Genomic DNA, 24343 nt, shown 5'->3' with positions numbered 1-24343 from the left:
ATGAGCTCTGACAGGCCCTAACAATTCTAAAGCTCTCCAGGTTTTGATGTCCCCATCTTTCCTTTTTTTTTTTGAGACGCAGTCTTGCTCTGTCACCCAGGCTGGAGTGCAATGGCGCGATCTCCGCTCATTGCAGCCTCTGCCTCCTGGGTTCAAGCAATTCTGCCTCAGTCTCCCAAGTAGCTGGGATTATAGGCACACACCACCATGCCCAGCTATTTTTTTAGTAGAGACAGGATTTCACCACATTGGCCAGGCTGGTCTCAAACTCCTGACCTTGTGACCCACCTGCCTCGGCCTCCCAAAGGGCTGGAATTATAGGCATGAGGTACCTCGCCTGGTCTTTTCTTTTTTTCCAAGATGCAATCTCACTTTGCCACTCAGACTGGAGTACAATGGCGCCATCTTGACTCACTGCAACCTCTGCCTCCTGCGTTCCAGTGATTCTCCTGCCTCAGCATCCCAAGTAGCTGGGATTATAGGCGCCTGCCAGCATGCCTGGCTAATTTTTGTATTTTTAGTAGAGGCAGGGTTTCACCATGGTGGCCAGACTTGTCTCGAACTCCTGACCTCCGGTGATCCAAAGTGCTGAGATTACAGGTGTAAGCCACGATGCTTGACTGATGTCCCATCTTCATCCATCCGACTCCCTTCCTTTTCTATCATGTCGTGGACCTCTGCAAGCTTCTCTAGGTCTCCTGCTACTGGTCACAGGAGCTTCAGGCCAGGTGCTCCAAGCTGGTTGTCTTCCTTTATTTTGACAAAAGCCCATTTAACGATAACAAAGATAAAGATGGGATCTGTTACCCAACATGCCTGGTTAGTGCTGCAACTGGGATTCTACGTTGGGCAGCTGCATTCAAAAGGCCAACCACAAGATGATTCTGTCCCTAGAGGGATGAATCCTGACCTCACTGACCACGCTCAGAACATGCCACTGCAGGCCAAATGCAATGGTTCGCACCTGTAATCAATCCCAGCTCTTCGGGAGGCTGAGGTGGGCAGATCACCTGAAATCAGGAGTTAAGAGACCAGCCTGGCTAACATGGTGAAACCCTTCTCTACTAAAAATGCAAAAATTAGCTGGGCGTGGTGGCATGTGCTTGTAGTCCTAGCTACTTGGGAAGCTGAGGCAGGAGAAGTGCTTGAACCCAGGAGGTGGAGGTTGCAGTGAGATGAGATCACACCACTGCATTCAAGCTTGGGTAACAAAGTGAGACTCAAGTCTCAAAAAAAAAGGGTCAGGAGCGGTGGCTCATGCCTGTAATCCCAGCACTTTGGGAGGCGAAGGTGGGCGGATCATGAGGTCAAGAGATCGAGACCATCCTGCCCAACATGGTGAAACCCCGTCTCTACTAAAAATACAAAAGCTAGCTGGGCGTGGCAGAGCACGCCTGTAGTCCCAGTTACTCAGGAGGCTGAGGCAGGAGAATGCCTTGAACCCAGGAGGCAGAGGTTGCGGTGAGCCAACATCGTACCACCGCAATCTAGCCTGGGCAACAGAGCAAGAGTCTGCCTCAAAAAACAAAACAAAACAAAAAACTCCAGCCGGGGCAAGAGTCCATCTCCAAAAAAAGAAAGGGTTTTGCCAGGCTGGTTTGGAACTCCTCACCTTAAGTGATCCACCCACCTTGGCCTCCCACAGCGCTGGGATTACAGGTGTGAGCCACCACACCCAGCCAATTTGCACAATTTTTTTTTTTTTTTTGCTCCCTCCCCTCCTCCCTCCCAACGTGCATATTTTTGACATTGTTGTTCGAGAACATTGTTCTTCAAACTTGAATGTGCTTGAGAATCCTCTAGGGATTTTACCAAAAAGTGGGTTCTGATCAAGTAGATCTGGGCAGCAGCTTGAGAGTCTACATCTTTTCCTTTAAGGGTGGGAGGAGGGAAAACAGCCCCCATTCAACCCGCCGTCTCCTGGTCTGCTGCCTGTGCTGATTCGACATTTCTACAAGCTCTTGGGGATCTCCAAGAGTGCTGTACCACGGACCACTCACTTGGACACGATAATACAGGACTCGAGGCCAACTGCAGTGTAATCCCTTTGGGAGGCTGAGGTTGGCGGATCACGAGGTCAGGAATTTGAGACCAGCCTGGCCAACATGGTGAAACCCGTCTCTACTAAAAATACAAAAATTAGCCAGTTGTGGTGGTGGACACCTGTAATCCCAACTACGCAGGAGGCTGAGGCAGGAGAATCGCTTTAACCTGGGAAGCAGAGGTTGCAGTGAGCCGAGATCACACCACTGCACTCCAGCCAGGGCAACAGAGCTAGACTCTGTCTCAAAAAAAAAACAAAAACAGGATTTGAGCTGGGTGTGGTGGCATGCACCTGTAATGCCTGTGACTTGAGCCTGCGGCAGGAGGGTCCTTTAAGGCAAGGGCAGCCTGAGCAACACAAGGAACATGGGGCCAGGCCTGGTGGCTCTTGTCTGTAACCCATCACTTTAGGAGGCTGAGGCAGGAGAACCGCTTGAGCCAGGGAGTTGGAGGCTGCAATGAGCTCATGCCACTGCACTCCAGCCTAGGTGACAGAGTGAGAACGTCCTTAGCTAAAAAACAAAAGAACACCCCACAATGGGCCGGGCAAGGTGGCTCACGCCTGTAATCCCAACACTTTGGGAGGTCAGGGCGGGTGGATCATGAGGTCAAGAGATTGAGACCATCCTGGCCAACACGATGGAACCCCGTCTCTACTAAAAATACAAAAATTGGGGGGTGGGGGGATTAAAAAAAATACATAAATGTGCCAGGCGTGGTATTGGGTACGTGTAATCCCAGCTACTTGGGAGACTGAGGCAGGAGCATCGCTTCAACCCAGGAGGCAGAAGTTTCAGTGGGCTGATACCTCGCCACCGCATTTCAGCCTGGGTGACCGAGCAAGACTCCATCTCAAAAACAAAAAGAAACCCCCCCCAATGATGTTTGTCTGAAGTCATTAAATTTTGGGATGGAACACTTTGCTGTGTGGGGACACAGGACGTACACCAGCTTCAGGCCCCCCACTGCCCGGGGCTCTAGGGAAGTCCCGTCCCAGACCCTCTGCCCGCCACCGCTGTCGCCCACCCCAGCGCCGCAGGACAGAGGCACTCCAGCCTGCCGGTAAAGTGTTTGCCGTTGGGTTTCGTTTGGCTGGTTGTGTGTACACAGTGTATACAAGTTGAGTTGTACAGAAGCCCAAGAAAGAGCAAGAGACAAAGGGTGGTGGGAATGGGGGGGGTGGGAAAGGGGAGGAGCAGGGAAGGAGACCGATAAAAAATAGAACCACATCCAGACGACAATTGGGGGGGCTGTGGGTGGGGGCCAGACACAGACAAATCGCCGTAGAAAAGGAGTGGGAGGGGCAGAGAGAGGGGACCCTCCTCCCCGCTCCACCTCCCCAGCCCCCTGCCCCCGGTATGTACAATAAATAAGATTAAAAATAATTAACAAGATGCGTGTCGCCTCCCACCCGACGCCGAACGCCTTGGGGAGGGAATGGCCTTTAGCAAAGATCTTGGCCTGCAGGGGGGACTTGGGGGGAAGGGGTCCCCCAGCTCTCTGAAGCCACCCCACCCCCCCAACCATACATAGACTTTTCCTATACATTATGTACAAGGTGGAGGGGGTGGGGCTGCGGCTGTGGAGGGGGGGTCGGGGCACGGGGAGAGGGAAACCGTTACTAAATAGACATTTATACATATATATAAATAATTTCTCTGTACACCGAACAGTGGGAGGAATGGGGAGGGAGTGGAGGGGGCTCGGGAGAGGGGGGGAGTTGGACTTTGAACCCTGCCCTTCGGGGGGCAGCACAGACACACCCTGACCCATCACCCCCTTTCCCCGGCGATGGAGCCCAGGGGTTAGCTCCTGAGGACACGGATCTGTCCCAATTCTTGGTTCGCGGAGGAGGCGCCCTCCTGATGGGCTGGGCTGGGCTGGGGTCACCCGCAGCGGCTGTGGGCCTGCGCTTGGGCCAGCAGGTCACTGAAGGAGTCAAAGAGCTGCTCCAGCCACGGCTGGTTCCGCATGCACTGCTGGACCACCTCCTCCTGGCCCAGGTCCTCGGCGCCGCCCTCAATGGCCAGGGTCTGCAGGGGTCAAACATGGCGCTGGAGAGGGTGGCACAGTGGCCTCTGGGGAGGGAAGGGGCTAGGGCCCGGGGTGTCGGACATCAGTGTCCCAGGGAAGCGAGGGCTGGGGCTGCCTTCTGAAGTCCAAGAGGGAAGGACTTGGGAGCCTGGACTCTTGGGTTGTAGGCAGGAGGGGCTGGGCTTGGACCCCCGGATCCCAGCAGGAGGTCATGGAGGCTGGAACCCCAGGACCCTGGGGGTAGCAGGTAGGGCTCACCTGGTCCCGGCAGCGCAGGAAGGTGTGGTATTTATAGTGGTGGAGCGAATGGTAGAGTGTGTAGTATCCCGACTTTTCCAGCTCGACCTTGAACTCCTGGGCAGGGTGGAGACGCCTCAGCCCCTCCGGCCTGGCGCTGGGCAGCCCCTCTCCTCCCGCCGCACACACCGCCAGCACTCCCCAGTCCCAGCCCCCGCCCCGGTGCCCACCTGGGCTCTGACCACGCTCCTCTTGAGCTTGCTGAGCGTCTTGCGGTTGTAGGGTTCTCCCGCTGGCCGCAGTCGCACAGCCCCCTCCTCCGGGGAGCCCTCCCCACTCTGCTCCACTTGTAGCTGTGGGAACGTGTGCAGGGCATCCTGCAGGAAGCCGATGGGTCAGCTGGACACCGCCCTGAATCCACACACCCTAAACCCAACAGCCAGGTCCCAGAGCTGTGACTCAGTTTCCCCCAGGCTACAGATCAGGAGACACAATTCGAGTCTTGGTCTCCTCAAAGGTCAGAGGAGGTTGGGCCTCACCAGTGATGCTTACATTGTGTTTTCCGGGCTGCCTCAAATTCTCAGTGTCACCCAAAATTCTACCCAAGAATTCTGAGCCCATCCTAACCATCTACCCAGGAATTCTCACCCCATCCTAACCATCTACCCAGGAATTCTCACCCCATCCTAACCATCTACCCAGGAATTCTCACCCCATCCTAACCATCTACCCAGGAATTCTCACCCCATCCCAACCACCTACCCCAGAATTATCAGCCTTATCCTAACCATCTACCCCAGAATTCTAATTCCTGACTAACAACACATACCTCTCAAACCTCCCCTAAAATCCTATTCCGGTATTACTCACTCTAGTGTAATGGAGTGCCATGTCTCGATCTTACCCACAATCCTCAGTGCCAGTAACAACACATCCCAGAATTTGTAGACTAGACTCGTTTCTTCCAGAGTTGTTTTTCTTTTTTGAGACAATCTCGCCCTGTTGCCCAGGCTGGAGTGCAGTGGCGCGATTTCAGCTCACTGTAATCTCCACCTCCTGGGTTCAAGCAATTCTATGCCTCAGCCTCCCAAGTAGCTTGGATTACAGGCGTCTGCCACCATGCTCGGCTAATTTTTTGTATTTTGAATACAGACAGGGTTCTCTGAACCTTGGTCAGGCTTGTCTTGAACTCCTGACCTTGTGATCCACCCACCTTGGCCTCCCAAACTGCTGGGATTACAGGCATGAGCCACTGCGCCTGGCCCCTCCTGAGTTTTTATAACCTAATGCTACCCAGAATTTTCCAACCCACCCATCACTACCCGCAAATGTTCAAAGCCAGCATAACATTCCAGCTAAGATTTCTCAACACTAGCCTAAGAATTTGTTTCAGAGTCAGACTAATACTTCCTGGCACATTTTCTGTTCTCTTTTTTTTTTTTTTGAGACAGCCTCACTCTGTCACCCAGGCTGGAGTGCAATGGCGCAATCTCCGCTCACTGCAACCTCCTCTCCCAGGTTCAAGCAATTCTCCTGCCTCAGCCTCCCGAGTAGCTGGGACTACAGGTGCATGCCACCATGCCCAGCTAATTTTTGTATTTTTTAGTAGAGATGGTTTGACCATGCTGGCCAGGATGGTCTCGATCTCTTGACCTCATGATCTGCCTGCCTCGGGCTCTCAAAGTGCTGGGATCACAGGCGTGAACCACTGCACCTGGCCTAACTGCTTCTTTTCTTTTCTTTCTTTTTTTTTTTTTGAGATGGAGTTTTGCTTTTGTTGCCCAGGCTGGAGTGCAGTGGCACGATCTTGGCTTACTACAACCTCCGCCTCCTAGGTTCAAGCGATTCTCATACCTTAGCCTCCCCAGTAGCTGGGATTACAGGCATGCACCACCATGCCCAGCTAATTTTGTATTTTAAGTAGAGACGGGGTTTCACCATGTTGAACAGGCTGGTTTCGAACTCCTGACCTTAAGTGATCCACCTGCCTCAGCCTTCCAAAGTGCTGGGATTACAGGCATGAGCCACCGCGCCCGGCCGAATTGCTTATTTTCTAAGACTAACTGCCCACCAGCCATCTCAGTGTCAGCCTAATAGCCTATCCCAGAATTCTCAGTGCCTGCCTAGAATCCATCCCAGAATTCTCAGTGCCTGCCTAGAATCCATCCCAGAATTCTCAGTCCCTGCCTAGAATCCATCCCAGAATTCTCAGTCCCTGCCTAGAATCCATCCCAGAATTCTCAGTCCCTGCCTAGAATCCATCCCAGAATTCTCAGTCCCTGCCTAGAATCCATCCCAGAATTCTCAGTCCCTGCCTAGAATCCATCCCAGAATTCTCAGTCCCTGCCTAGAATCCATCCCAGAATTCTCAGTCCCTGCCTAGAATCCATCCCAGAATTCTCAGTCCCTGCCTAGAATCCATCCCAGAATTCTCAGTCCCTGCCTAGAATCCATCCCAGAATTCTCAGTCCCTGCCTAGAATCCATCCCAGAATTCTCAGTGTCTGCCTAGAATCCAACCCAGAATTCTCAGACTCACTGCAAGTCTTGCAGAATGTTGAAAACCAGACTAACATTCTATCTCAGAAGTCTCAGTTCCCCAACAGTTTATCCTGAAATTCTCAGTGCCACACTCACATCCCAACCAGAAGCCTCTGGGGCCAGTTTAACGTTGGATTTCAGAGCCCTGATATTCCATCCCAGAATATCCAAGAAGGGGAATCATACAGATGACTTAAGACTGAAGCTTGGGATCCCAACAGCCTCCACTGGACCCATGAAGAGGCCGTCGGTCCATCGGCAGTCTTGGATGCTAGCCTAGTCTTTCTTTTTTGAGACGGTCTTGTTGTTTTACAGGCTGCAATGCAGTGGTGAGATCTCAGCTCATGAAAACCTCTGCCTCCTGGGTTCAAGTGATTCTCCTGCCTCAGCCTCCTGGGTAGCTGGGATTACAGGTGCCTGCCACCATGCTCAACTAATTTTTGTATTTTTTTTTTTGAGATGGAGTTTCGCTCTTGTTACCCAGGCTGGAGTGCAATGGCACGATCTCGGCTCATCGCAACCTCCGCCTCCTGGGTTCAGGCAATTCTCCTGCCTCAGCCTCCTGAGCAGCTGAGATTACAGGCACGCACCACTGTGTCCAGCTAACTTTTTGTATTTTTAGTAGAGACGGGGTTTCTCCATGTTGGCCAGGATGGTCTCGAACTCCTGACCTCAGGCGATCCGCCTGCCTTGGCCTCCTAATGTGCTGGGATTACAGGTGTGAGCCACCACGCCCAGCCAGGCCTAGTGTGTGTTTGGCTTCACACGGGTACTCCACACTGACAGCCCAGCCCTTCAGAACCACCCCTCCACCACCCCAAGGCTCACATCTCCTCCCCATGTGGGCTTCATGGCTATTGAGAACCCAGAGATCTCCTGACAGTCCTGTCCTCAACTGTTCTCCCATCCGAGCCCAGGAGGACGATCTCCTTCCAAGGATCAGCCCCCCCCACAGAGGCCGACATGTATGTGTGTTTTCCCCGTGGGCCCCGGCCACCCCCTGCCCCGACCCCCAGCCACCTGCAGGGCCGGGCTTAGCGACAGCCGCTTCAGGACTTTCTTCTTGTGCTCATTCAGCAGGCCATCTATCTTCCGCATGGGGGGCAGGTACAGCTCATCTGATGGACGAGGACAGGGTGTCAGGAAGGCACCGGGGCCAAGGTGGGGGTCACAGAGTCTGGGTCCTGAAATCCCTTCCCACTCAGAGACAAAAGTACAGGCCCAAGCCCCCTCCTCCTTCAGACCCAGGAGTCCAGGCCCCCAGCCTCCTCATCCCTCAGACCCTGGAGTCCACACCCCCAGCCCCTCCTCCCTCAGACCCTGGAGTCCAGACCCCCAGCCCCCTCCTCTCAGACCCAGGAGTCCAGGCCACCAGCCCCTCCTCCCTCAGACCCAGGAGTCCAGGCCCCCAGCCTCTCCTCCCCCAGACCCAGGAGTCCAGGCCCCCACCCCTTCCTCCCTCAGACACGGTGTCTAGGCCCCCAGCCCTTTCTCCCTAGGACCCAGGGACCTCCTCCATCAGACCCAGGACTCCAGGGCCCAGCCCCTCCTCTCTCAGACCAGGTCCAGGCCTCAGCTCCTCCTCCCTCAGACCAGCAAGTCAGCCCCACCCATCCTCCCCGGCCCCCGCTCACCATGCGTGTCCTCCAGGGCCTGGATCATGTCGGGGTCAAGTGCCGTGCTCACCAACATCTCCACGTAGCTCCGGTACATCTCCCGCATCGCCCGGGTTTTCAGCAGACGCCCAGGCACCGACCGCTCTGCAGGAAAGACAGGGCACAGGCTCATTATCCCAACTTCCCCTGAGACCTCCTGTGTGGCAGACGCTGTTCTCAACACTGGAGACCAGGAGAGAAATCCCTGCTTTAGGGAGGTCCAAGTCCGCCGGGAAAGACTGACAGGCAAGCGCCAGTACCACGTGCTCTCCTGGCAGAATCACAGGCACTGCAAGAAGCTTAGGTAAGGTGGGCTTGGTGGCTCATGCCTGTAATCCTAGCACTTTCGGAGGCTGAGTCAGACCACCTGAGGTCAGGAGATCGAGACGAGCCTGGCTAATGTGGTGAAACCCTGTCTCTAATAAAATTACAAAAATTAGCCGGGCGTGGTAGCGCACGCCTGTAATCCCAGCTACTCAGGAGGCTGAGGCCAAGAACTGCTTGAACCCAGGAGGTAGAGGTTGCAGTGAGCTGGGATCGCACCACTGTACTCCAGCCAGGGTGACAGAGCAAGACTCCATCTCAAAAAAAAAATCAGCTCACAGGAGGCATCAGCTTAAACAAAGGTTGAGTCGTGAGGGACAGCTCAGAGCACTTAACTGTGGCTTCACTTAAGTCTAAAGAAGCAGCATTGTTGGTTCCCAAAAGAGTGAATCCGGTCACAGAGGTCAGATCATAAAGGGGCAGGGCTGAGGGAGGAGTGGGAGCAGGGACTCCACAGGTCAGCGCAGGCCAGACTGTACCGGGCCTCCAACGCGAGGCAGAAAGGGCAAGGACTTTTTCTGGTGGGTACTAGGGAGCCATGGGAAAACTGAGAGCAGGGGAGGGGTGAGTACAAATGTAGACAGACCCTTCTAAATCCAAGTGGGGGACAGCTTGGAGGAGAGAGACTGAAGTCCATGCTGATGGACCAGGAAGGAAAGAAGAGAGGCAGAGCAGGGCTGGGAGCAGAGGACGAGGCTGAGCTGGGCAGGCCTGGGAAAGAGCAGACGGCATGGAGTGGGTAGAGCTAGGAACTGCCCAGCTTTGGGGTTGACAGGTAGAAAAGGCAAAGAGGAGGGCCGGGTGTGGTGGCTCACCCCTGTGATCCCAGCACTCTGGGAGGCTGAGGTGAGTGGATCGCCGGAGGTCAGGAGTTCGAGACCAGCCTGGCCAACATGGTGAAACCCCATCTCTACTAAAAACATAAAAATGAGCCAGGCATGGTAGTGCACATCTATAGTCCCAGCTACTCAGGACATTGAGGCAGGAGGATCATGTGAACCCAGGAGGTGGAGGTTTCAGTGAGTTGAAATTGTGCCACAGCACTTCAGCCTGGGTGACAGAGCAAGGGAAAGAAAGAAAGAGAGAGAAAGAGAGAGAAAGAGAGAGAGAGAAAGAGAAAGAAAGAGAGAGAGAGAGAGAGAGAGAAAGGAAGGCCGGGCGCAGTGGCTCATGCCCATAATCCCAGCACTTTGGAAGGCGAGGCAGGTGGATCACAATGTCAGGAGTTCGAGACCAGCCTGGCCAATATGGTGAAACCCCAACTTTACTAAAAATACAAAAATTAGCTGAGTGTGGTGGTGCACACCTGTAGTTCCAGCTACTCAGGAGGCTGAGGCAGGAGAACCACTTGAACCCAGGAGGCAGACGTTGCAGTGAGCCTAGATTGTGCCACTGCACTCCAGCCTGGGGGACACAGCAACTCTATCTCAAAAAAAAAAAAAAACCCCCAAAGAAAAGGAAAAGAGGTGAGGATCCCCCTGGGAGGCCTGGTAGCCAGAGGTCCAATCCCTAAGAGCCTTTTATTTTCCATATATCTCCCTGCTACATCACGGATTTTTTTTTTTTTAGATGGAGTCTTGCTCTGTTGCCCAGGCTGGAGTGCAATGGCGCGATCTCGGCTCACCGCAACCTCTGCCTCCCGGGTTTGAGCGATTCTCCTGCCTCAGCCTCCCAAGTAGCTAGGATTACAGGTGCCCACCACCACATCCAGCTAACTTTTGTTATTTTTTTTAGTACAGATGGGGTTTCACCATGTTGGCCAGGCTGGTCTTGACCTCCTGACCTCAGCTGATCCACCCTCCTCAGCCTCCCAAAGTGCTGGGATTACATGCGTGAGCCACCATACCCGGCCTCACCAGACATCATTGTAACTGCTGGGGATGTGGCAGTGTGCTGGGCAGCCGTGGAGTACACAGCAGTGTCTACTAGAGACCAGCACTGTCCTATGAGCTTCAGTCTCTTATGAACCCATTTGACAGGTGAGGTCACTAAGGCACAAGAGGTTATGCCTCTTTCTCAGGGTCACCCAGGGCCTCACAGGAAACCCCACCATCACAGAGCCTCCAAGGCAGACACCTAGTCCCACATCTTCCTCAGCCCCCAAATCCTGCCTTTTCCGAGGCAGAAGAACACAGCACTGGAGAACAGAGTCTAAGGCACCTTGGGCTCAACCGCCACCCTGGTGGGCACCCAATACAGACTGTGCTGTATTGAGAGAGGTCTCAGAGCCTCAGCTTCCTCATGTATCCACCTCCTCGGATGGTTGAAAATCACACAAATTAACATCCATTAGGTTCTTTGTTTATTTTTGAGACAGAGTCTAGCTCTGTTGCCCAGGCTGGAGTGCAGTGGTGTGATCTTGGCTCAATGCAACCTCTGTCTCCCGGGTTCAAGCGATTCCCCTGCCTCAGCCTCCTGAGTAGCTGGGACTACATACAGGTGCCTGCCACCATGCCTGGCTAATTTTTTCTATTTTAGTAGAGACGGGTTTTCACCATGGCCGTGATGGTCTCGATCTCCTGACCTCGTGATCCACCCGCCTCGGCCTCCCAAAGTGCTATGATGACAGGCGTGAGCCACAGCACCCGGCCCTCGCCAGGTTCTTAGGAGGCAGCCTGCTGTGTAGTTAGATGCCCCGTGACTGTCAGCTGTTGCCATTATCTGTAACATACTGGTTGTTGCTGTCCTGCTGAGGCTACCTGGAGGTCTCTGGACAGTCCTCACCTGTGTCCCCTTCATACCCATCCACCCCTGCAGCCCTAAGTCCGCCTAGAGCCTCACCGTCCTCGCTGGGGGCTCCGGGAGAGGACTCCGAGTCTGAGGAGCTGCCTGGTGGGGCCCCGCCTGCTGCAGCATTGCCCCCCGCCTCCTTCAGCCATTTCTTCCTCTTCTTAGGGGGCGGCTCAGCCTTCACCTTGGTGGGCCGGGCCTTAGGCAGCCGGGAGGTGGCAGGCTGTCCCTCCCGGGATGTGGCGAGACTCCGCTCTGGCCTCGTCTGCCGTCCGCTGGCGGCCCGCTCGCCCCGCAGTGGCCGCTCCCCACGTGTCACCTTCTCCTTCTCCTTCTCCTTCTCCACAGGCCGCAGGAGGGAGGGCTTCTCAGGGGCAGGGGGCTCAGGCATGGCCGTCTCAGGCGTCTGCTCTGGGGGCTTCTCAGATGTTGTCTTTTCAGGGGTTTCAGGCTTGGGAGGTGGTGCTGGGGCCTTAGGGGGAGGTGCGGAGCTACCCCCAGAAGATGTGGGGTTCTTGGCCTGCCCGGAGCGTCTAGAAGAGAACAGAGAAGGGACTACAGTCAGCGGCCCCCAAGAACCCAGATTCTTCTCCTCAGAGCCCTAAGCACGGAAACAGCTTCTCTCATATTATCCCCCACCCTCTCTGGGTCTCTGTCCCCCTCTCTGTGGGTCTCTGACCCCCTCTCTGTGGGTCTCTGTTCCCCCCCCCCCCGGGTCTCTGTCCTCCTCTCTCTGGGTCTGTCTCCCTCTCTCTCTGGGCCTCCATCCCTCTCTCCAGGTCTCTGTCCCCGTCTCTGGGTCTCTGTCCCCCTCTCCGGGTCTCTGGCCCCCTGTCTCTGGGTCTCTGTCCCCCCCTCTCTCTGGGTCTCTGTCCTTTCTCTCTGGGTGTCTGTCCCTCTCTCTCTGGGTCTCTGTCCCTCTTCTCTCTCTCTAGGCGTCTGTCCTCCCCTCTTTGGTCTCTGTCCCTACCCCCCCAGCCCCCTCTCTTGCATGCTCCATCCCCAGGCCCCTTGGTGCTGTGTGCTGCCTGCCCCTGTGTCCCCCATGATTGGTACCTGACGGGCACTGGGGGCCGATGCCAGGGTTTCCGAGCACAGACCCTCACGTAGTCCTTCTTATTGACATTTTCCAGGAACTTTACATAGAGGCGCTGGTACCGATTTTTTGCGTCCCCAAAATACCCCAAATACTACGGGGAGAAAGAGGAACATGAGGAGGTTCTCCACGCTGCCCAGATGGATGGACAACACTCCCCCGCCCTGGGCTACCTGGGCAGCCGCCCGGAGCCGGCCCGCAGCAGGGGGCCCCCTTCCAGGAAAACCGCGGAGCAAGTCACAGCCACGCTAAGGGAAACCCCAGCTCTAGATACCCCGCCCCAGGCCCCCCAAGCCCTCGGTCCCTTTTGCCAGCTTACATTACTAGTGGCACAAAACTGCCTCTGGCCGTCCTTGATCTCCGGAGTGAATTTCTGCAGAAGGGCCTTCTGGACTCGCCAGATGGGTGGGGGTTCGCGCCCCGTTTGCAACGCCAGCTGAGGAGGAGGGGTGTGGTGAGGCCGGCAGGGTCAGCCCCCATTCCTATAACTCTTGCCCCTACTCCCCAGCCCACTGGCCTCCCTCAACATCCCCTTTGAGAGAAGGCAGAGACAGGCCAGGTACGGTGGCTCACGCCTCTAATTCCACCACTTTGGGAGGCAGAGACGGGTGGATCATGAGGTCAGGAGATGGAGACCATCCTGGCCAACATGGTGAAACTCCATCTCTACTAAAGATAAAAAAATTAACTGGGTGTGGTGGCGCGTGCCTGTAGTCCCAGCTACTCGGGAGGCTGAGGCAGGAGAATCGCTTGAACCCGGGAGGCGGAGGTTGCAGCGAGCCAAGATTGCACCACTGCACTCCAGTCTGGTGACGGAGCGAGATTCCATCTCAAAAAGAAAAAAGAAAAGAGGCAGAGACACTCTTTCGCCCAGGCTGGAGTAGAGTGGCGCGATCTCGGCTCACTGCAACCTCCACCTCCCAGGTTCAAGCAATTCTCTGCCTCAGCCTCCTGAGTAGCTGGGATTACAGGCATGTGCCACCACACCCGGCTAAGTTTTGTATCTTTAGTAGAGATGGGGTTTCACCATCTTGGCCAGGCTGCTCTTGAACTCCTGACCTCAGATCCACCTGCCTCAACCTCCTAAAGTGCTGGGATTACAGGCATGAGCCACTGTGCCCGGCCACCAACAAAAATCTTCTAGCCCCAAGTGTGTTCAGCTCTGTGTGGAGCTTGAACTTGGCCCTGTCCCCTCCTGCCCACCCAGTAGCCTGGATAGGGCTGCTTGTTCTTAGGCTGTAGAGTTGGAGTCACTACTGAATTACAGTACGAAAGCCTAAAGCTTCCATGTGACTCAGAATAATGACAATCTCTGAGCACCGGCTGCCATGTACCATGCGGGACAAGAGGTTACAGTTGTGAGCCATATGCCCTGTGGGGGTCGATTGTGCCCCCCTGCCATTCTCTTTTTTTCTTTTCTGAAACAGAGTCTCACTCTGTTGCCCAGGCTGGAGTGCAATGGCACAATCATGCTTCGCAGCAGCCTCCAACCCCTGGGCTCAAGTGATCCTCCTGCCTCAGCCTCCCAAGTATCTGGGAACACAGGTGTGCACCACCACACCTGGCTAAATGTTTTTTGTAGAGATGGGATTTCCTCATGTTGACCAGCATGGTATTGATCTCCGGGGCTCAAATGATGCTCCTGCTTCGGCCTACCAAAGTGCTGGGATTACTATGAGCCATAGTGCCTGGCTGCCACATCAAATTCTTTTTTTTTTTGAGAGAGATTTTCACTCTTGTTACCCAGGCTGGAGTGCAATGGCGCGATCTCAGCTCACCGCAACCTCCGCCTCCTGGGTTCAGGCAATTCTCCTGCCTCAGCCTCCTGAGTAGCTGGGATTATAGGCACGCGCCACCATGCCCAGCTAATTTTTTGTATTTTTAGTAGAGACGGGGTTTCACCATGTTGACCAGGATGGTCTCGATATCTTGACCTCGTGATCCACCCACCTCGGCCTCCCAAAGTGCTGGGATTACAGGCTTGAGCCACCGCGCCCAGCCTGCCACATCAAATTCTTACCGTGAAACCTAATCCACAAAATGATGGTATTAGAAGCTGGGGACCTTTCAGAGGTGATTAGGTCATAAGAACAGAGCCTCATGAATGAAATTAGTGCCTTTAGAAAGCTGTCTGCAGGCCGGGCGCGGTGGCTCAAGCCTGTAATCCCAGCACTTTGGGAGGTCGACGTGGGCGGATCACGAGGTCAGTAGATCCAGAACATCCTGGCTAACACAGGGAAACCCCGTCTCTACTAAAAATACAAAAAATTAGCTGGGAGTGGTGGCGCACTCCTGTAGTCCCAGCTACTCGGGAGGCTGAGGCAGGAGAATCACTTGAATCCAAGAGGCGGAGGTTGTAGTGAGCTGAGATCGTGCCACTCACTGTGCTCCAGCCTGGGCAAGAGAGTGAGACTCCATCTCAAAAAGAAAGAAAGAAAAGAAGAGAAAACAAATAAATAAATTAATTAATGCCCTTATAAAACTGTCTCCAGTCCGGGGAAGGCGGCATGGCTCATGCCTGTAATCCCTACACTTTGGGAGGCCGAGGTGGGCGGATCACTTGAGGACAGGAGTTGGAGACCAGCCTGGCCAACATGGTGAAACACTGGTTCTACTGAAAAATACAAAAATTAGCTAGAGGCCGGACGCAGTGGCTCAAGCCTGTAATCCCAGCACTTTGGAAGGCTGAGGCAGGCGGATTGCCCGAGCTCAGGAGTTTAAGTCCAGCCTGGGCAACATGGGGAAACCCTGTCTTTATTAAAATACAAAAACTTAGCCGGGTGTGGTGGCATGGGCCTGTGGTCCCAGCTACTCGGCAACCAGCTACACCGCACCGTCGGCCTCCCGGGTTCAAGCAGCTCTCCTGTCTCAGCCTTCTGAGTAGCTGAGACTATAGGCACCTGCCACCATGTTCAGCTAATTTTTCTATTTTAGTAGAGATGGGGCTTTACCGCATTGGTCAGGCTGGTCTCAAACTGCTGACCTCAGGTGATCCACCTGTCTCGGGTTCCCAAAGTACCGGGATTACAGGCGTGGGCCACCAAGCCCTGCCACATCTCTGTTGCTTACAAGCCACCCAGTCTATGGTATTCTGACATAGCAGCCTGAAGGGTCTAAGACACCGAAAAAGCCTTCTCACAGAGGTTAGCAACAGAGGTAATGAGACAGACAGGCAAATAGACAAAACAGAGCTTGTGGCCTGTGCCAAGAACAGGCAGGTGAGGTAACCTGAGACCATTTCATCAGCATGTCCACAGCAGGGAAGACACAGTGACAGGAAGGCTCCCTATCTCTGCTCCCCCCGCCCCACAAACACCTGTGCACTGACCATCACCACCCTGCAGTCTGTGTGTGCCCTGGCTGGGCACTGATACAGACCCAAGAAACAGTACAAGTCATAAGAATCTTAATCCCAATTCCCTGGATACTTGAGAAGCCTGGAGGAGGGGCCTCAATTTCTTTTCTTTCTTTTTTTTTTCGACATGGAGTCTCACTCTATGGCCCAGGCTGGAGTCTGGAGTACAGCAGTGTGATCTTGGCTCACCATACCCTCTGCCTCCCGGGTTCAAGGAATTCTCCTGCCTCAGCCTCCCTAGTAGCCTGGGGTTACAGGTGCCCGCCACCACACTCAGCTAATTTTTGTATTTTTAGTAGAGACAGGGTTTCGCCATGTTGGCTGGACTGGTCTTGAACTCCTGACCTCAGGTGATCTTCGCACCTCAGCCCCACAAAGTGCTGGGATTACAGGCATGAACCATTGTGCTCGGCCTTGAATTTAAACTGAATCCAAGAATGCTTCCCGGAATAGGTGACGGATGTGAAGGAGTCCCTGAAAGGTACATGTCTTCAAAAGGGGTGCCAGGCTGAGCAGCATAGCTCATGACTATAATCCCAACACTTTGGGAGGCCAAGGTGGGCGGATCACTTGAGGTCAGACGTTTGAGAACAGCCCCGCCAACATGGAGTAACCCCACCTCCATAAAAACACAAAAATTGGCTGGGTGCAGCCATGCATGCCTGTAGCCCCAGCTACTTGGGAAGCTGAGGCAGGAGAATCGCTTGAATCCAGAAGGTGGAGGTTGCAGTGAGCTGAGATCACACCACTGCACTCCGGCCTGGGCAATACAGCGAGACCCTGTTTCAAAAAAACAAAAATAGCAGGCCATGCTCAGTGGCTCATACCTGTAATCCCAGCACTTTGGGAGGCCGAGGTCAGCAGATCATGAGGTCAGGAGACCGAGACCATTGTAGCCAACATGGTGAAACCCCGTCTCTACTAAAACACAAAAAATTAGCCGGGCCTGGTGTGGTGCATGCCTGTAGTCCCAGCTACTCGGGAGGCTGAGGCTGAGGAATCATTTGAACCCAGGAGGTGGAAGTTGCAGTGAGCTGAGATCGAACCACGAGATCTCACCACTGCAGTACAGCCTGGCGACGGAGCAAGACTCCATCTCAAAAAAAAAAAAAAAGATAAATAAAAAACAAAAAGTAACAGGTTGAGGAAGCCATCGGAGCATCTTGGCAGCACCGGGAGACAGCCCCTCCCTCTCCCCTCTTCCACTCCCCGTGTCAGCTTCCTCTGAGGAACCTGCTGTGGTAGCCGGAGTCAGGCCCTCTGGCTCAGCACATCCTCACTGGGCTTGGTCCCTTCCCTCCAATCACTTTTTTTGGTTTGTTTTTTGAGACGGTCTCATGCTGTCACCAGGCACCAGGCTGGAGTGAGTGGCGCGATTTCAGCTCACTGCAACCTCCTCCTCCCGAGTAATCACTTTTTTTTTTTTTTTTTTGAGATAAGAGTTTCACTTTTGCTGCCCAGGCTGGAGTGCAACGGCACGATCTCCGCTCACAGCAACCTCCGCCTCCCAGGTTCAAGCAGTTCTGCCTCAGCCTCCCGATTAGCTGGGACTACAGGCATGCACCACCATACCCGGCTAATTTTTGTATTTTCAGTAGAAATGGGGTTTCTCCATGTTGGTCAGGCTGGTCTCAAACTCCCCACCTCAGGTAATCCACCTGCCTCAGCTTCCCAAAGTGCTGGGATTACAAGTGCGAGCCACCGCGCCCGGCCCCTCAAACCACTTTTCCTCCCAGCATCCCCACCCACACCCAGTCATCAGGCCCGACCCTGGTTCACCCTTGCCTGTTCCCCAAAAAGGGCCAGTCAATCCCCAAGCCCCACCCATCCTGCCTCTCCCCATGTCACTCACGTCACTGACCACGCCCACTGCAGATTACTAGAAAAGTGGCCTGGGCCACAGCCTCCTACTCAGAGGAAACCACAGCAGATGGAGATTTGACCTGGGGAGCTAACCAGCAGGCAAATCACTGACCGACCTCTCTCTCTTTTTTTTTTTTGGATGGAGTTTCACTCTTGTTGCCCGGGCGGGAGTGCAGTGATGCAATCTCAGCTCACTGAAACCGCCTCCCGGGTTCAAGCAATTCTCCTGCCTCAGCCTCCCAAGTAGCTAGGATTACAACAGGCATTCGCCACTACTCCCAGCCAGTTTTTTGTATTCTTAGTAGACAGGGTTTCACCATGGTGGCATGGCTAGTCTCAAACTGCTGACCTCAGGTGATCCACCGGACTCAGCCTCTCAAAGTGTTGGATTTATAGGCATAAACCTGGCCTTTTTTTTTAAATTCTTTTGAGACAGGTATTACTCTGTCACCCAGGCTGGAGTGCAGTGGCACAATCGTGACCATAGCAACCTGTAGTCTCAACTTCCTAGGCTCCAGTGATCCTCCTGCCTCAGCCCCCTACCCACCAAGTAGCTGGGACTACAGGTACACACCACCACTTCTGGATAATTTTTGTATTTTTTGTAGAAATGGGGTTTCATGGCCAGGCGAGGTGGCTCATGCCTGTAATCCCAGCATTTTGGGAGGCTGAGGTGGGTGGATCACCTGAGGTCAGGAGTTTGGGACAAGCCTGACCAACACGGTGAAACCCCATCTCTACTAAAAATACAAAAATTAGCAGGGCGCGGTGGCAGGTACCTGTAATCCCAGCTACTCAGAAGGCTGAGGCCAGAGGATGGATCACTTGGACCCAGGAGGCAGAGGTTGCAGTGAGCCAAGAATGCACCATTTCACTCCAGCCTAGAGGACAAGAATGAGACTGAGTCTTTAAAAAAAAAAAGCTGGGTTGGGGGGGCCAGGCTCAGTGGCTCACACTTGTAATCTCAGCACTTTGGGAGGCTGAGGAGGGCAGATCACGAGTTCAGCAGCTGGAGACCAACCTGGCCAACATGGTGAAACCCCATCTCTATTAAAAATATAAAAATTAGCCTGGCATGGTGCAGGCTAATTTTTTTTTGAGACGGCGCTCACTCTGTTACCCATGCCGCATGGGTAACAGAGTGAGCGCCGTCTCAAAAAAAAAAAAAATTAGCCAGGCATGATGGCTTGTGCCTGTAATCCCAGCTACTCAGGAGGCTGAGGCAGAAGAATTGCTTGAACGTGGGAAGCGGAGGTTGCAGTGTGCCAAGATCACACCAGCACTCCAGCCTGGGCAACAGAGCAAGACTCCCTCTTAAAAAAAAAAAAAAAAAAAAAAAAAGAAACAGGGTTTACCATGGCAGGCCAAACTCCAAGGTTCAAGCAATCCTCCTATCTCAGGCCCCCAAAGTGTTAGGATTATAGGTGTGGGCCACCACACCCAGCCAGGGACCTCATCTTGGCCCTGCAGGCTGAGCAGAACCAACCAGATTTTCTCCTGAGAATCTGCACTGTGACAAGCTAAGACATGTGGCGCAAGCAATGGGGGTGTTAAGCCACTGAGCTAGAGATACTTGGACTCGATATTAATGAGAAAGCTGCAGGGTCCCATGAACAGGGAGTCAGTCCCAGGACAGAGGCTGTGGACAGAGTACCGTCCAGGCCTGAACAATTCCCCAGTCACCTCCCTGCTGGCCAGGGGCTCAAAATGGTGCAGAGCCTAATGTCTTCCAACAGCACCCATGGAACTCACCCCTGCATTCAAGTCCGACATGGCTGAGCCCTGCCCACCTGTCCAGCCCAGCCCCAGCGCTCTGTCCAGCCACACCTCAAACACAGCATGCCTTCCCTCACCACAGGACCTTTGCGCAGCTGTTTCCTCTGCTTGGACAGCCCCAACACCATAGTCTTCTCTACCCAATGAACTTTTTTTCTTTTTGAGACGGAGTCTTGCTCTGTCACCCAGGTTGGAGTGCAATGGCATGATCTCTGCTCATTGCATACTCTGCCTCCCAAGTTCACAGGCTGGTCTCAAACTCCTGACCTGTTATCAGCCCACTTCAGCTTCCCAAAGTGCTGGGATTACAGGTGTGAGCCACTGTGCTCAGCACAACTTTTTTTTTTTTTTGAGACACAGTCTCGCTCTGTCACCCAGGCTGGAGCACAGTGGAACCATCTTGGCTCACTGCAAACTCCGCCTCCTGAATTTAAGCCATTCTCCTGCCTCAGCCTCCTAAGTAGCTGGGATTACAGGGGCCTGCCACCACACCCAGCTAATTTTTGTATTTTTAGTAGAGATGAGATTGCACCATGTTGGCCAGGCTGGTCTTGAACTCCTGACCTCAAGTGATCCACCCACCTTGACCTCCCAAAGTGCTGGGTTTATAGATGTGAGCCACCATGCCCGCCCAACTTTCTTTTTTGAGACTGGGTTACCCAGTTACCCAGGTGGGAGTGCAATGGAGCAATCTCAGGTGATCCTCCTACCTCAGCCTCCTGCGTAGCTGGGAGTATAGACATGCGCCACCACACCTGGCTGTTGTTTTGTATTTTTAGTAGAGATGGGGTTTTGCCATGTTGACCAGGCTGGTGTTGAAACTCCTGAGCACAAGCAATCCACTGACCTCAGCCTCCCAAAGTGCTGGGATTCCAGGCAGGAGCCAGTGAGACAAGGTCTCACTATGTTGCCCAGGCTGATCTCAAACTCTTGGGCTCAAGTGATCTGCCCGCCTCAGCCTCCCAAAGTGCTGGGATTACAGGATTGAGCCACTGTGCCCGGGATGACAGACTTGAGCACTTGAAATGTGGCTGATCCAATGGATGTGTTCGATGTGTATAAAGTATCCACAGGATTGGGCCAGGCTTGGTGGCTCACACCTGTAATCCCAGCACACTGGGAGGCCGAGGCGGGCAGATCACGAGGTCAGGAGTTCGTGACCAGCCTGTCCAATGTAGTAAAACCTCGTGTCTACTAAAAACACAAAAATTAGCTGGGTGTGGTGGCACACGCCTGTAGTCCCAGCTGCTTGGGAAACTGGGGCAGTAGAATCACTTTAAACCAGGAGGTGGAAGTGGCAGTGAGCCAAGATCGCACCACTGCACTTCAGCCTGGGAGACAGAGTGAGACTAAGTCTTAAAAAAAAAAAAGTGATGGTATAAGAGAAAAAAAAAACGTCCAGACAGAGTGGCTCACACTGGTAGTCTCAGCACTTTGGGAGGCTGAGATGGGAGGACTGCTTGGGCCCAAGACTTCAAGACCAGCCTGGGCAACATAGTGAGACCCCAGTCTCTATTTAAGAAATAAAAAGGGCTGGGCGTGGTGGCTCAAGCCTGTAATTCCAGCACTTTGGGAGGCCGAGGCGGGTGGATCACGAGGTCAAGAGATCGAGATCATCCTGGTCAACATGGTGAAACCCCGTCTCTACTAAAAATACAAAAAATTAGCTGGGCATGGTGGCGCGTGCCTGTAATCCCAGCTACTCAGGAGGCTGAGGCAGGAGAATTGCCTGAACCCAGGAGGTGGAGGTTGTGGTGAGCCGAGATCGCGCCATTGCACTTCAGCCTGGGTAACAAGAGTGAAAATCCGTCTCAAAAAAAAAGGAAAAAAAAGAAATAAAAAAACTTGCCAGCATGGTGTTATATGCTTATAGTCCTAGTTACTTGGGATGCTAAGGGGGGAGGATTGCTTGAGTCCAGGAGTTTGAGATTGCAGTGAGCTATGATCATGCCACTGCTCTCCGGCCTCGGTGACAGAGACTCTGTCTCAAAAAAACAAAAAACAAAAATAAGAATAAATGGCATAGATTTGAGTTAGGTTAAATGAAAGCTGAGCTCTTAACTACACCAGCAGCCTGCCCTGTCTCCAGGCCCACAAATGAGTCCCCAAGGTCTGTATGTGTGACTCAGGCATGGGGCTTTGTCTCTCATTATAATGCACATTCAAGTTGTATTTTAAGCATCTGAGTCCTCGCCTGGCCCCTTCCCCTGCCCCATGCCAGCTGGAAGGTGGTGTCAGATGGCCCTGGCTCCAATCCCAGGTTGGTACCGGCCAGCCGATGGACTCCCTTTCTCTGAACGTGAATGTCTCCATCCGTAAAATGGGGATGGTCAAGCTCCCTGCCCCAGGGCCCTGTTCATGCGATCCAGTGCCGGGTCAGCTGCGTTTGACTAGAACGTACATGGTGCCCAGCTGAGTCAGGGGATAAGAAATATGTGTTCCTAGGCTGGGTGCGGTGGCTCACACCTGTAACCCCAGTACTTTGGGAGGCTGAGGCTGGCAGATCATGTCAGGAGATAGAGACCATCCTAGCTAACATGGTGAAAGCCCATCTCTACTAAAAATACCAAAAATTAGCCTGGTGTGGTGGCACACATCTGTAGTCCCAGCTACTCAGGAGGCTGAGGCAGCAGAATTGTTAGAACCTGGGACATGGAGGTTGTAGTGAGCTGAGATCACACCAGGTGACAGAGCAAGACTCTGTCTCAAAAAAAAAAGCTCTTCCGGTCCTAGGAGCTTCAGGAACCGCGGCTTGGGTGCAGACATGGCCAAGTCCAAGAACCACACCACACACAACCAGTCCCGAAAATGGCACAGAAATGGCATCAAGAAACCCCGATCACAAAGATATGAGTCTCTTAAGGGGGTGGACCCCAAGTTCCTGAGGAACATGCGCTTTGCCAAGAAGCACAACAAGAAGGGCCTAAAGAAGATGCAGGCCAACAATGCCAAGGTCATGAGTGCACGTGCCGAGGCCATCAAGGCCCTCGTAAAGCCCAAGGAGGTTAAGCCCAAGATCCCAAAGGGTGTCAGCCGCAAGCTCGATCGACTTGCCTACATTGCCCACCCCAAGCTTGGGAAGCGTGCTCGGGCACGCATTGCCAAGGGGCTCAGGCTCTGCCGGCCAAAGGTCAAGGTCAAGGTCAAGGCCAAGGCCAAGGATTAAACCAAGGCTCAGGCTTCAGCTCCAGTTTCAGTTCCAGCTCAGGCTCTCAAAGGTGCCCAGGCCCCTACAAAGGCTTCAGAATAGATATCTTTGTCTGCCAATGTGAGGACAGAAGGACTGGTGTGACTCCCCTGGGGCTGCCATCTGCATGGGGCTGGGGTCCTCCTGTGCTATTTGTACAAATAAACCTGAGGCAGGATTAAAAAAAAAAAAAAAAAAAAAAGAATATGGGTTCTTAGTACCAGCAGAGCTGGGTGTGGATTCCAAGCTGCAGAAGCCTGGGAAGACTACTTTACCTCTCTGTTTCCTTCTCTATAAAATGAGGACAATAGGCTGGGCACAGTGGCTCACTCCTGTAATCCCAGCATTTTGGGAAGCTGAGGCGGCAGGTCACTTGAGGCCAGGAGTTTGAGAACATCCTGGCCAACATGGTGAAACCCCGTCTCCACTAAAAATATAAAAATTAGTTGAGCGTTGGTGGGCTCCTCTGTAATCCCAGCTACTTGGGAGGCTGAGGCAAAGGAATCGCTTGAACCACGGAGGTGGAAGTTGCAGTGAGCTGAAATCACGCCACTACACTCCAGTCTGGGCAACAGAGGGAGACCTAACCCAGTCAGGAGGATGTTTTACCTGTGTGAGCCTCAGTTTCCATCCCTGTAAAACGCTGCTAGTAGTAGTCGCTATAATGATCTTTTTTTTTGATCAGACGGAGTTTTGCTCTTTTGCCCAGGCTGGAGTGCAGTGGCACGATCTCACCTCACCACAAGCTCTGCCTCCTGGGCTCAAGCGATTCTCTCGCCTCAGCCTCCTGAGTAGCCGGGATTACAGGCACCAGCCACCACACCCAGCTAATTTTTGTATTTTTAGTAGAGACGAGATTACACCATGTTGGCCAGCCTGGTCTCAAGCTCCTGACCTCAGGTGATCCACCTGCCTCAGCCTTCCAAAGTGCTGGGATTACAGGCACCTGCCACCATGCCCAGCCAAGTTTGTCTTTTTATATAAAAATATAAAACTTGGAGATGAATGATGGTGATGGTAGTTCAATGATGTCAATATTCTTTTTTTTTTTTTAAACAGAGTTTCACTTTTGTAGGCCAGCCCAGGCTGGAGTACAGTGGCACGATCTCAGCTCACTGCAACCTCTACCTCCCAGGTTCAAGCGATTCTCCTGCCTCAGCCTCCCGAGTAGCTGGGATTACAGGCACACACCACCATGCCCAGCTAATTTTCGTATTTTTAGTACAGACGGTATTTCACCATGTTGGCCAGGCTGGTCTCGGACTCCCGACCTCAGGCGATCTGCTGGCCTTGGCCTCCCAAAGTGCTGCAATCACAGGCGTGAGTCACTTCGCCTGGCATACGATGTTAACATCCTTAATGCCACTGAACTGTACACTTAGAAGTGGTTAAAATGGGCTGGGCGCAGTGGCTCATGCCTCTAATCCCAGTACTTTGGGAGGCCAAGGCACGCAGATCACCTGAGGACGGGAGTTTGGGACCAACCTGACCAACACAGAGAAA

General features: G+C 53.5%; 1 protein-coding gene across 1 annotated transcript in view; it reads right to left on the bottom strand.

Annotated features, from left to right (window-relative positions):
* Positions 1 to 3106: 3106 nt before the first annotated feature.
* Positions 3107 to 24343, bottom strand: part of PRR12 (proline rich 12) — a 36507-nt gene continuing 15270 nt past the window's right edge. The window contains exons 7-14 of the mRNA XM_035284003.3: positions 12979 to 13095; positions 12620 to 12753; positions 11615 to 12096; positions 8489 to 8614; positions 7875 to 7972; positions 4545 to 4691; positions 4336 to 4431; positions 3107 to 4076 (exon numbers count right to left, since the gene is read on the bottom strand). Coding sequence (XP_035139894.1) covers positions 3930 to 4076; positions 4336 to 4431; positions 4545 to 4691; positions 7875 to 7972; positions 8489 to 8614; positions 11615 to 12096; positions 12620 to 12753; positions 12979 to 13095 — 1347 coding nt within the window. The 3' untranslated portion in view covers positions 3107 to 3929. The remainder of the gene's footprint in view (positions 4077 to 4335; positions 4432 to 4544; positions 4692 to 7874; positions 7973 to 8488; positions 8615 to 11614; positions 12097 to 12619; positions 12754 to 12978; positions 13096 to 24343) is intronic.

Source organism: Callithrix jacchus, chromosome 22 (assembly GCF_049354715.1).
Source record: "Callithrix jacchus isolate 240 chromosome 22, calJac240_pri, whole genome shotgun sequence".
NCBI classification, from domain to species: Eukaryota; Metazoa; Chordata; class Mammalia; order Primates; family Cebidae; genus Callithrix; species Callithrix jacchus.
The sequence above is the reverse complement of the archived record's forward strand: the minus strand, read 5'-3'. Positions and strand labels throughout refer to the sequence as shown.